The sequence below is a fragment of the Dendrobates tinctorius genome, unplaced genomic scaffold, assembly GCF_039654945.1.
Source record: "Dendrobates tinctorius isolate UK_male_01 unplaced genomic scaffold, ASM3965494v1 ptg000172l, whole genome shotgun sequence".
In the NCBI taxonomy this organism is placed as follows: Eukaryota; Metazoa; Chordata; class Amphibia; order Anura; family Dendrobatidae; genus Dendrobates; species Dendrobates tinctorius.
In genome coordinates, this window is record NW_027361839.1 from 3509736 (window position 1) to 3521872 (window position 12137).

The 12137-nt window shown below is 47.9% G+C and overlaps 1 protein-coding gene across 2 annotated transcripts in view; it reads right to left on the reverse strand.

Annotated features, from left to right (window-relative positions):
• Window positions 1-12137, reverse strand: part of LOC141053893 (uncharacterized) — a 116916-nt gene that overhangs the window by 53022 nt on the left and 51757 nt on the right. For both annotated transcript variants that reach the window (XM_073551046.1, XM_073551045.1), the window contains exon 7: window positions 5598-5849. In XM_073551046.1, coding sequence (XP_073407147.1) covers window positions 5598-5849 — 252 coding nt within the window. The remainder of the gene's footprint in view (window positions 1-5597; window positions 5850-12137) is intronic.

Genomic DNA, 12137 nt, shown 5'->3' on the forward strand with positions numbered 1-12137 from the left:
GGGTTAGCAAGGGTATATGCTCGTTTCCCTTGATTGAAGAGACTATGTACGCAGAGGCTCTCCTGCCAGAAGTCTCAATATGACCAGAGCAGGTGTTAAGGGTGTATGTCGTTTGTCCCATTATGTTAAAGATCTCAAAGAATTTGGGCCTTGCTAGAGATCGGTTACTTTGCTCATCTATTATGGCATACATTTTGGAGGCCTTGTTGGGTTGTCCTTCTGGATAGACCTTAACCAGACATACTGTCATGGTTTGAACAGGGTTCTTACCCTGCACTCACAGGGTTAAGTGTTCATGGCCTCTTTCTGGATCTTGGAGGGGTATTTATACTCACTCTTTACCAGGGTTCTCTGTCAGCTATACTGTTGTTCTGGTGTGTCTGACCCCTGGTGTGCGTGTATTCTGCGTTGCTTGTTTGCTTCCCGTGTATGACCCGGTCTGTTCCCTCACTCTGTACTCCGTCTCTCGTTTTGGTACTATTGTCTTCTCCGGTTCTGACCTCCTGGCTTGGCTATCATTACTCCGTTACAGTTTGTCCCTATTGTACCGTCTATTGCCCGTTCTGGTTTTCTGATCTATTGCTACGTCCTGACTATTCTTTCTGTCTAACCCTTTGGTACTGTATTGGTATCTTGTGCTTTGACCCCGGCTTCATCTGGTTTCTGTCTCTGTCTATGCCCCTTGGTAACATTGTCCTGTAGTTACCTTTCTAGGAGTTTCCCTGCAACTCCTAGCTCTGTGGAGCTTAGGCCACGCCCCCAGCAGTCACGTGCTTCAGGTCCTGATACTCTGAAGCATGCATCGTCACCGCTGCTGCCCTGCTCCACAGGTATCTTTGAGCACTGTTTTTGTACTCAGGACACACGCACTGGCTCAGTGAGCTAGTGCAGTGCGGGGTTTCTGACACATACCTTGGCACAGCATTTAGGAACAGTCCCTTGTCCACATACCTCAGTACATGAGGAGGTAACAGCAGTTGCAGTTGGATCAGGAACCTGTGGCTCCCCGCCATGCTTTTGAGCAGGATTGGATGTCGCAGAAGGTTGCAAGTTGTATGGAGCTGGTGTGGGATGCAAGGCTGTGATGTGTTTATCACTGCTGCATTCAGTGCACTTAATGGTGGCCTTACAGCCCTCAGAGAGGTGGTCTGAGGAGGCGCAACACTTATAACATATCCCAAGCTCCTTGAGGGTATCTTTACGCTCCTGCAAAGTACTTGCTCTGAATCTATGGCATTCTTTAAGTGGGTGAGGCCTTTTGTGGATAAGGCACATACGGTTACTGTCCATGACTTTAGGAGCAACATTATTTGTTTTAGTGAAGGCAGGTGGTGCTGGTGCAGATGTTACATGTCTTAGCACGTAGTCAGAAGTGCGATCAGCTGAGTCCTGCATTTCGCCTGGAATAAGACAATCAGAATTATCTTCTTGTCCCAATGCTTGTTCAAGAACCTTCAGTTTAGCAAGGGCTGTTGCTTCATCCCTTTCTGCTTGGAGTATTTTTAATTTCCTTTGAGCTTCCATTTTGTTTCTTTGAGCCTCCATCTAATTTCTTTGAGCTTCCATTTGGTTTCTTTGAGCCTCCATCTCATTTCTTTGAGCTTCCATTTGGGCTTCTACTTCCACTCCAGCCTCCCTCTTAGCAAAGGAGCTTTTTACTCTAGCTTCCTCTGCAGCCGCACGGATCTCCAGTATCTTGTCGGACAATGTTGACTTCCTGGAGTGAGATGATGTGGAAGACGAAGATGTGATTTTGGTCGATGTTGTGCGATGTGACCTGGCTTCTTGGAGGTGAGTGATGCGGAGTTCTGCTTTATCCTGGGCATCTCGTACTAATGAGGTCTTTTCTTGGAGAAGAGTTTCCCTTTCAGCTAGTTCTGCTGGGGCGTCTTTCATGTCACAGTTACTCAGGAATGTGATGTACCTTGCAGACAGTCTCTGGTAGCGATCATAGGCGGCAGATAAACTCTTCAATTTGGCGGTTAAATCTGTGGCGTCACTGTGAGAGCGTGGAAGAGCTGCTAAATAGTGATCAACTCTGCCCCATAAATGTTCTAGGTTATCATGGAACTCGTCTCTAGTAATCTCAACGTTCTCTCTGGCCTTTTGTGTCGGCCTGGTTACACGTTTGGGTCGTACATCTTGCTCTGCAGTAAGTGCGGACTCTGCTCCTGCAGCAGCTATGGTGTCAGGAACCTGATGTGCTTCACTTGCTGATGGGTCCACGGTGCCTTTTGTGGACATATTTTAGCTAAGATGGTGGACGGTTAAGACTTGCAAGCAGATAATGCATATACACACAGACAACTGTAGACTTAGGTGTCTTGTGACTCTTCTGCCACCGATCTACGTGGATGAGATGTGTCTGAGGGATGTGATCACGAATCTCTATATAAACAATGGCGGAGGGCGTTACTCGCCAGCCTGTGCTCCCAATCCCTATCAGCGGCGCGTGCTGGTCCGGAAGGATGATGCAGTGATGAATTCCACAGGCTTTATTACAGTACCTTGATGAGATGAGATGTCAAGGAAGATGAAGGAATGGAGATGAGGTGGGAGTGAGGACTGTAGGTTAGAGCTGTTATAGAAGCACCAGATTAGAGATGATAGGAGCTCCAGGTTGGAGGTAACAAGAGAATCCTTTCTCCAGCTCTGCAGCGCATGTGTGTTACAAGATGGCCCGGAGTACAAGAACAGGAAACAGCATGAAAAAGATAGGAGGAGCTAGAGGCAGAGAGGTATTATGGGAAAGTACCATAAGAAATATTACAGTGTAATACAGCAATGGCCAGTAGATGGCAGCAAAGTATAACAAATACAATAGATGATAAACTAAGTATATACCATTACATAAATGTCCATGTATGGCTGAAAGTCTATCAGAATAAACAGCAACAGCACACATGGTGTGGCACTGGTTTTATGGCTGAAGGAAGGTCAGGATAGCTACTGATTTTTTGTTCTTTGCTGAATATCCTGTTACATTTGTAAGGCAGAAGTAGCAATCTGTTACATGATTTCTCCATATCATTGGGACAGCGAATGGCATTGAAGGTCGTGATCCATTCAGCCATGCTCTCAGTATGTCAGTATTGTCTTTTGATTCCTCCCCTGCCCAGGAGATGTGGTATGCTCCGTACACGGTCAGCTGAATGATTCACTGCGCCTGCGTGGAATTCGCGTAATAAGTGCTTGCATATGTGTAGATCAGCGATTTATGTTATTTCAGTGGAAATTTCAGAATATACTGTTTCAGAAAAAGTTCATATATGAGTTTTTAGAATTATAACAGAATATTATCATGTTTTGTACCATTTCTTAAAAACCTTACATGATAGGAAAAATCTGAAGTCATTTCTGAAATCAGCATGAAAAAATCTATCGGGAACACTCAAAATTGTCCAAGGGACAAAACCTTGGTAACACAGTGTTATCAGTGATCCTGTAAGTCTTCCATTTTCTTATTACTGCTCCCACAGTTGATTTCATCACACCAAGCCGCTTGCCTATCGCAGATTCCGTCTTCCCAGCCTGGTGCAGGGCTACAGTTTTGTTTCTGGTGTCCTTCGACAGCTCTTTGGTCTTCGCCATGCTGGAGTTTGGAGTCAGACTGATTGAGGGTGTGGACAGGTGTCTTTTTATACTGATTTTTTTCCCCCATTGTATATGACTTCAATGCCCGCAGCTCCTAGGAGACAAATCTCAGGAGTTACCCCTGTTTGTGTCTTCTGTGACACATCTGTTCTATGATGTACAATCTGAATGTAGCTGTGAATAGGTCACCATAACAGGTCACTACTCAATCAGAAAGGTAACCACATACCTGGATGGGTCACCATTCACTATAACAGATCACATTCACCAGGACAGGTCACCACTCACTAGTACAGGTTAGTGCCGCCCAGGGAGGTATATGTGGCGCCCCTGAGGCTCAGTTGCCACAGAGGTACTGCACCACCTCCTGAGGTGTGGTGCCCCACCATCCAGGTAAGTTGGAGGCTCATGACCACGCTCCAACACCTGCATCCCACACAACACGGCAGTTCAGCAAAGCCACATTGCGGCTCCCTGCTTGGAGTGTAGCAGAGCACCTTTGGTGGCTCCCTGCTTGGAACACGAAATTTGCTGGGAGGCGGGTGGAGTTAGAATACATAAAAGAGCGGGAAGGTTTAGGATTTGGGGTCAGTCGGGCAGTCAGTCAGAGAGAGTCACTTGGTGAGGAGTGAGGAAAGAAGATCCCTGAGAGAGGGATGGAGGAAGGAGGTGCTGCAGCAGATATCAGTGACCTGGGTCTGCTGGCACGGGAAAGGAAAGAAGTAGAAAGACATTGAACTGAAACCTGATCTTCCATAAGAAGGACAGACTAGTACGGAACGTAGGCGTAAAAGGGAACAGAGGACGTGGGTTAGAGGAAGAACCCTGCCTAGAAGTTCTAAGCGCAAGGCCGAGGCCCGGTCCCCGAGGTTGTATGGATACTAATGTTCCTACAGCAGACACCGGTGGAGTAGTGGGCTGTAAATGCACTGCTCCCACCTAAGACTTGGGGGCACAACAGCAACCTTGATAGTGAGCCGGGACTCAGAAGTAAGGAGTCCCCGAAGCAGGCTACAGTTGTCTGCCGTACAAGTAGAGTTCTTGGGAACATCTGTCAGGAGGAACTCCAGTGTAACTCAGTACTGGGAGTACTTCACACTTAAAGGCGCTATAAGAGGAGACGTTCAGAAAGGCACACGTTGGCGGAGCGTTGGAAGGGAGCATTCCATCTGACCTGGAGGTTGATTGAGTCCCTGACCCGGAGGACACAACACAGAGGCAGGCACCTATATGTGTACTACAGACTGTGAGTAAAGCTTTGGAACTACATGCCCTGGTGTCCTCCATTGATTCTTGCGCCAACGCACCCAGCACCGCTACATCTGGGTACCAGCTTCTACACCGCTTGTGCCTCTCCTCTACCACTACATCTACACTGCCCTGGGGCAACACACCACCAGCCCCAGCGGATCTGCACGCAGTGTCGGCTCAACATCTCACTTGCCGAACACCACAGGTGGCGTCACGAACTATTCCATTAATTACATTCCACCATTCAACTTTCCCTATTAATTGGGTGCCCAGGGCCACGGACCAGATCACCGCTGCTGTGACACATCCCACCGACACCGGCCCGGTACCGAGTACCCCACAGCCCTGGGAGGGCGATCAATATACAACTCCCCAGAAAAAATCACCACTCACCAAGACAGGTCACCACTCAGGCAGAAAGGTAACCACATACCTAGACAGGTCACCACTCTCCAGGACAGGTCACCACTCACCAGATAAGGTTTACACTCACCATGGAAGGTCACCACCCACAAGGGCAGGTCATCACTCACCAGGACAGGTTACCACTCACTAGTTCAGGTCACCACTCATCAGTACAGGTCATCACCCACCAGGACATAACACAGCCCATGAGGACAAGTCACCACCCACCAGAACAGGTCCCCACTCACCAGGGCAGGTGAGCACTCACCAGGACAGGCCACCACTCACCAGGACAGTCACCACACCCAAGGATAGGACATCACTCACCAAGTAAGGTCACCACTCACCAGGACAGGCCACATAGTTGCTGCTTGTATATCTTTTCTTGAGACTGTTTTCCACAGAACAGTAAACATCCCACGGTCCAGATAATGATGACGTGCCTTTAACCCTTCTCTGTTCACTTTTGACATTTTTCCACAATGATGTTCCATTCACTGAAAGATTGAAGATGAGATCCGATCCCTTCTCCACAGAGCAAATAATTCCTAGGCTGCCATTATGACATGAGAACTCCAGGATGGGGTCTGATGGTGGAACTAAGAGATACAAAAGATGAATATCGTATATGCGAGGGGGTAAAATACTCGATGAAATTCTCAGAGCTGACACTGTGTCTATGACTGTCAGGGAATGCTGTGAGATGTCGCTTCCAAACAGCCGGTGAGCGGTGTCTTGGAGACCACTGTTGAAGGGAATTTCTACACCCCATGTACTAAACCTAAACATACAAATTATAGCCTATCAAATGTAAAAAAGACCCAAGAGTTGCGTAGGAAAATTAAATCATTATTGCTCTATGTAAGGAGGAAAAACTATCCACATATGTGCAGTATAAATCCCAGAAAATCCTCTAATCCAGCATCTGAAATCCTGATAATTCAGCGCAGGACTGCAATCTAATATATAAAGCTCAAAGTGTGTGTGTATGTATGTGTGTGTATGTATGTGTGTATGTATGTGTGTGTATGCATGTATGTGTGCATGTATGTGTGCATGTATGTGTGCATGTATGTGTGTATGTGTGTGTGCATGTGTGTGTGTGCATGTGTGTGTGCATGTATGTGTGTGTATGTATGTGTGTATGTATGTGTGTGTATGTATGTGTGTATGTATGTGTGTGTGTGCATGTATGTGTGCATGTATGTGTGCATGTATGTGTGCATGTATGTGTGCATGTATGTGTGTGTGTGTGTGTGTGCATGTATGTGTGTGTATGTGTGTGCATGTACAGTGGGGAAAAAAAGTATTTAGTCAGTCAGCAATAGTGCAAGTTCCACCACTTAAAAAGATGAGAGGCGTCTGTAATTTACATCATAGGTAGACCTCAACTATGGGAGACAAACTGAGAAAAAAAAATCCAGAAAATCACATTGTCTGTTTTTTTTTTCATTTTATTTGCATATTATGGTGGAAAATAAGTATTTGGTCAGAAACAAAATTTCATCTCAATACTTTGTGATATATCCTTTGTTGGCAATGACAGCGGTCAAACGTTTTCTGTAAGTCTTCACAAGGTTGCCACACACTGTTGTTGGTATGTTGGCCCATTCCTCCATGCAGATCTCCTCTAGAGCAGTGATGTTTTTGGCTTTTCGCTTGGCAACACGGACTTTCAACTCCCTCCAAAGGTTTTCTATAGGGTTGAGATCTGGAGACTGGCTAGGCCACTCCAGGACCTTGAAATGCTTCTTACGAAGCCACTCCTTCATTGCCCTGGCGGTGTGCTTTGGATCATTGTCATGTTGAAAGACCCAGCCACGTTTCATCTTCAATGCCCTTGCTGATGGAAGGAGGTTTGCACTCAAAATCTCACGATACATGGCCCCATTCATTCTTTCATGTACCCTGATCAGTCGTCCTGGCCCCTTTGCAGAGAAACAGCCCCAAAGCATGATGTTTCCACCACCATGCTTTACAGTAGGTATGGTGTTTGATGGATGCAACTCAGTATTCTTTTTCCTCCAAACACGACAAGTTGTGTTTCTACCAAACAGTTCCAGTTTGGTTTCATCAGACCATAGGACATTCTCCCAAAACTCCTCTGGATCATCCAAATGCTCTCTAGCAAACTTCAGATGGGCCCGGACATGTACAGGCTTAAGCAGTGGGACACGTCTGGCACTGCAGGATCTGAGTCCATGGTGGCGTAGTGTGTTACTTATGGTAGGCCTTGTTACATTGGTCCCAGCTCTCTGCAGTTCATTCACTAGGTCCCCCCGCGTGGTTCTGGGATTTTTGCTCACCGTTCTTGTGATCATTCTGACCCCACGGGGTGGGATTTTGCGTGGAGCACCAGATCGAGGGAGATTATCAGTGGTCTTGTATGTCTTCCATTTTCTAATTATTGCTCCCACAGTTGATTTCTTCACTCCAAGCTGGTTGGCTATGGCAGATTCAGTCTTCCCAGCCTGGTGCAGGGCTACAATTTTGTTTCTGGTGTCCTTTGACAGCTCTTTGGTCTTCACCATAGTGGAGTTTGGAGTCAGACTGTTTGAGGGTGTGCACAGGTGTCTTTTTATACTGATAACAAGTTTAAACAGGTGCCATTACTACAGGTAATGAGTGGAGGAAAGAGGAGACTCTTAAAGAAGAAGTTACAGGTCTGTGAGAGCCAGAAATCTTGATTGCTTGTTTCTGACCAAATACTTATTTTCCACCATAATATGCAAATAAAATGAAAAAAAACAGACAATGTGATTTTCTGGATTTTTTTTTCTCAGTTTGTCTCCCATAGTTGAGGTCTACCTATGATGTAAATTACAGACGCCTCTCATCTTTTTAAGTGGTGGAACTTGCACTATTGCTGACTGACTAAATACTTTTTTTCCCCACTGTATGTGTGTGTATGTATGTGTGTATGTATGTGTGTGTATGTATGTGTGTATGTATGTGTGTATGTATGTGTGTGTATGTGTGTGTGCATGTATGTGTGCATGTATGTGTGTATGTATGTGTGTGTATGTATGTGTGCATGTATGTGTGCATGTATGTGTGCATGTATGTGTGTATGTATGTGTGTGTATGTATGTGTGTGCGTATGTATGTGTGCATGTATGTGTGCATGTATGTGTGTATGTATGTGTGTATGTATGTATGTGTGTGTATGCATGTATGTGTGCATGTATGTGTGTATGTATGTGTGTGTATGTATGTATGTGTGTGTGTATGTATGTGTGTGTATGCATGTATGTGTGCATGTATGTGTGCATGTATGTGTGTATGTATGTGTGTGCGTATGTATGTGTGCATGTATGTGTGCATGTATGTGTGCATGTATGTGTGTATGTATGTGTGTATGTATGTATGTGTGTGTGTATGTATGTATGTGTGCATGTATGTGTGCATGTATGTGTGCATGTATGTGTGTATGTATGTGTGTATGTATGTATGTGTGTGTGTATGTATGTATGTGTGCATGTATGTGTGCATGTATGTGTGTATGTATGTGTGTATGTATGCGTGTGTATGTTTGTATGTGTGTATGTATGTGTATGTCCGGGATATGCATCCGCATCGTCGCAGCTACAGCAACAAAATTTGGTACAGTCACACGTCTGGACCCCGAGAGTTTCCTAGGCTATGTTGTGAGGCGAAATTTTAACCCCACGCGTTCCAATTCACCAAACAATTTTGCCCTATCTACATAATGGGGAAAAATTGTGTGTGTATCAAGCCCCACCCTTCATTATGATGTCATAATGGTTGCCATGACGACACTGATGTCATCATATGTTGCAAGCCCCGTCCCTCATTATGATGTCATAATGGTTGCCATGGCGATGCTGATGTCATCATATGTTGCAAGCCCCACCGCTCACTATGATGTCATAATGGTTGACTATGGGATGGAGGATATGTATGACGGGTATATGGGCACTCGACTATGGGATGGCGGATATGTATGATGGGTATATGGGAACGGGACTATGGGATGGAGGATATGTATGATGGGTATATGGGCACGGGCCTATGGGATGGACGATATGTATGATGGGTATATGGGCACGGGACTATGGGATGGAGGATGTGTATGATGGGTATATGGGCACGGGACTATGGGATGGAGGATATGTATGATGGGTATATGGGCACGGGACTATGGGATGGATGATATGTATGATGGGTATATGGGCACGGGACTATGGGATGGAGGATGTGTATGATGGGTATATGGGCACGGGCCTATGGGATGGACGATATGTATGATGGGTATATGGGCACGGGACTATGGGATGGAGGATGTGTATGATGGGTATATGGGCACGGGACTATGGGATGGAGGATATGTATGATGGGTATATGGGCACGGGCCTATGGGATGGACGATATGTATGATGGGTATATGGGCACTGGACTATGGGATGGAGTATATGTGTGATGGGTATATGGGCATGGGACTATGAGATGAAGGATGTATGATGGGTATATGGGCATGGGACAATGGGATGGAGAATATGTATGATGGGTATATGGGCACGGGACTATGAGATGAAGGATGTATGATGGGTATATGGGCATGGGACTATGGGATGGAGTATATGTGTGATGGGTATATGGGCATGGGACTATGAGATAAAGGATGTATGATGGGTATATGGGCATGGGACTATGGGATGGAGGATATGTATGACGGGTATATGGGCACGGGACCATGGGATGGATGATGTGTGATGGGTATATGGGCACTCGACTATGGGATGGAGGATATGTATGATGGGTATATGGGCACGGGCCTATGGGATCGTGGATATGTATGATGGGTATATGGGCACGGGACTATGGGATGAAGGATGTATGATGGGTATATGGGCACTGGACTATGGGATGGAGGATATGTATGACGGGTATATGGGCACGGGACTATGGGATGGAGGATGTGTGATGGGTATATGGGCACTCGACTATGGGATGGAGGATATGTATGATGGGTATATGGGCACGGGCCTATGGGATGGAGGATAAATATAATTTGTTATAAGTAACCACAGTTAGTTACTATGCCCGGGCAGCGCCGGGCTCTTCAGCTAGTTTTATATAAAGACTGAAGCAGCTGCCAGAGTCCCCCATTGCTCCAGAGTGTCTCCCACCACCACCAGTTCTCTACCTGAGATGAGACCTGGAAACAATCACAGCTCTGATCACTGATAGCAGCAGGAGAAACTCTGAGAAAGCGAGCAGATGCCCCAACACCAGACAGGAGAAGCCCCAACATGAGGGAAAGGCGAAGTCTTGATAACAGAGAGGAGAAGCCCTTATAATGGAGTGGAGGACCCCTGAAAGCAGCGAGAGAAGTCCTGAGACTACAGAAGTGAAGTTCAGACAGTGGAGAGGAGAAGCCCTTACACCACAGAGAAACAACCTTGACACACGAGTGGAGAAGTCATGACACCAAAGAGGAGAAAATATAACACCAGATAGGAAAAGCCCTGACACCAAAGAGGAGAAGACCCAACATAGGAGAGAAGATGCCATGACACCAGAGAACAGCCCTTACACCAGAAAGGAACAGCCATTATACTGAAGAGGAAAAACCCTGACAGCAAAGAGGAAAAGCCCTGACTCTGGCGAGAGGAGGCCAGGGATGGCACCACTAACCTGGACAGGCCAGGAATGACACCTCTCACCTGGACAGGCCAGGGATGGCACCACAAACCTGGACAGGCCAGGGATGGCACCTCTCACCTGGACAGGCCAGGGATGGTACCACTAACCTGGACAGGCCAGGGATGGCACCTCTCACCTGGACAGGCCAGGGTTGGCACCTCTCACCTGGACAGGCCAGGGATGGCACCTCTCACCTGGACAGGCCACGGATGGCACCTCTCACCTGGACAGGCCAGGAACGGCACCTCTCACCTGGACAGGCCACGGATGGCACCTCTCACCTGAACAGGCCAGGGATGGCACCACTAACCTGGTCAGGCCAGGGAAGGCACCACTCACCTGAACAGGCCAGGGATGGCACCACTAACCTGGTCAGGCCAGGGAAGGCACCACTCACCTGGACAGGCCAGGGAAGGCACCACTCACCTGGACAGGCCAGGGATGGCACCTCTCACCTGGACAGGCCAGGGATGGCACCACTAACCTGGACAGGCCAGGGATGGCACCTCTCACCTGGACAGGCCACGGATGGCACCTCTCATCTGGACAGACCAGGGATGGCACCACTAACCTGGACAGGCCAGGGATGGCACCTCTCACCTGGACAGGCCAAGCATGGCACCTCTCACCTGGACAGGCCAGCGATGGCACCTCTCACCTGGACAGGCCAGGGATGGCACCACTAACCTGGACAGGCCAGGGATGGCACCACTCACCTGGACAGGCCAGGGATGGCACCACTAATCTGGACAGGCCAGGGATGGCACCTCTCACCTGGACAGGCCAGGGAAGGCACCACTCACCTGGACAGGCCATGGATGGCACCACTCACCTGGACAGGCCAGGGATGGCACCACTAACATGGACAGGCCAGAGATGGCACCTCTCACCTGGACATGCCAGGGATGGCACCTCTCACCTGGACACGCCAGGGATGGCATCTCTCACCTGGACAGGCCAGGGATGGCACCACTAACCTGGTCAGGCCAGGGATGGCACCTCTCACCTGGACAGGACAGGGATGGCACCACTGACCTGGACAAGCCAGGGATGGCACCTCTCACCTGGACAGGCCAGGGATGGCACCTCTCACCTGGACAGGACAGGGATGGCACCACTGACCTGGACAAGCCAGGGATGGCACCTCTCACCTGGACAGGCCAGGGATGGCACCTCTCATCTGGACAGGCCAGGGATGACGCCTCTCACCTGGACAGGCC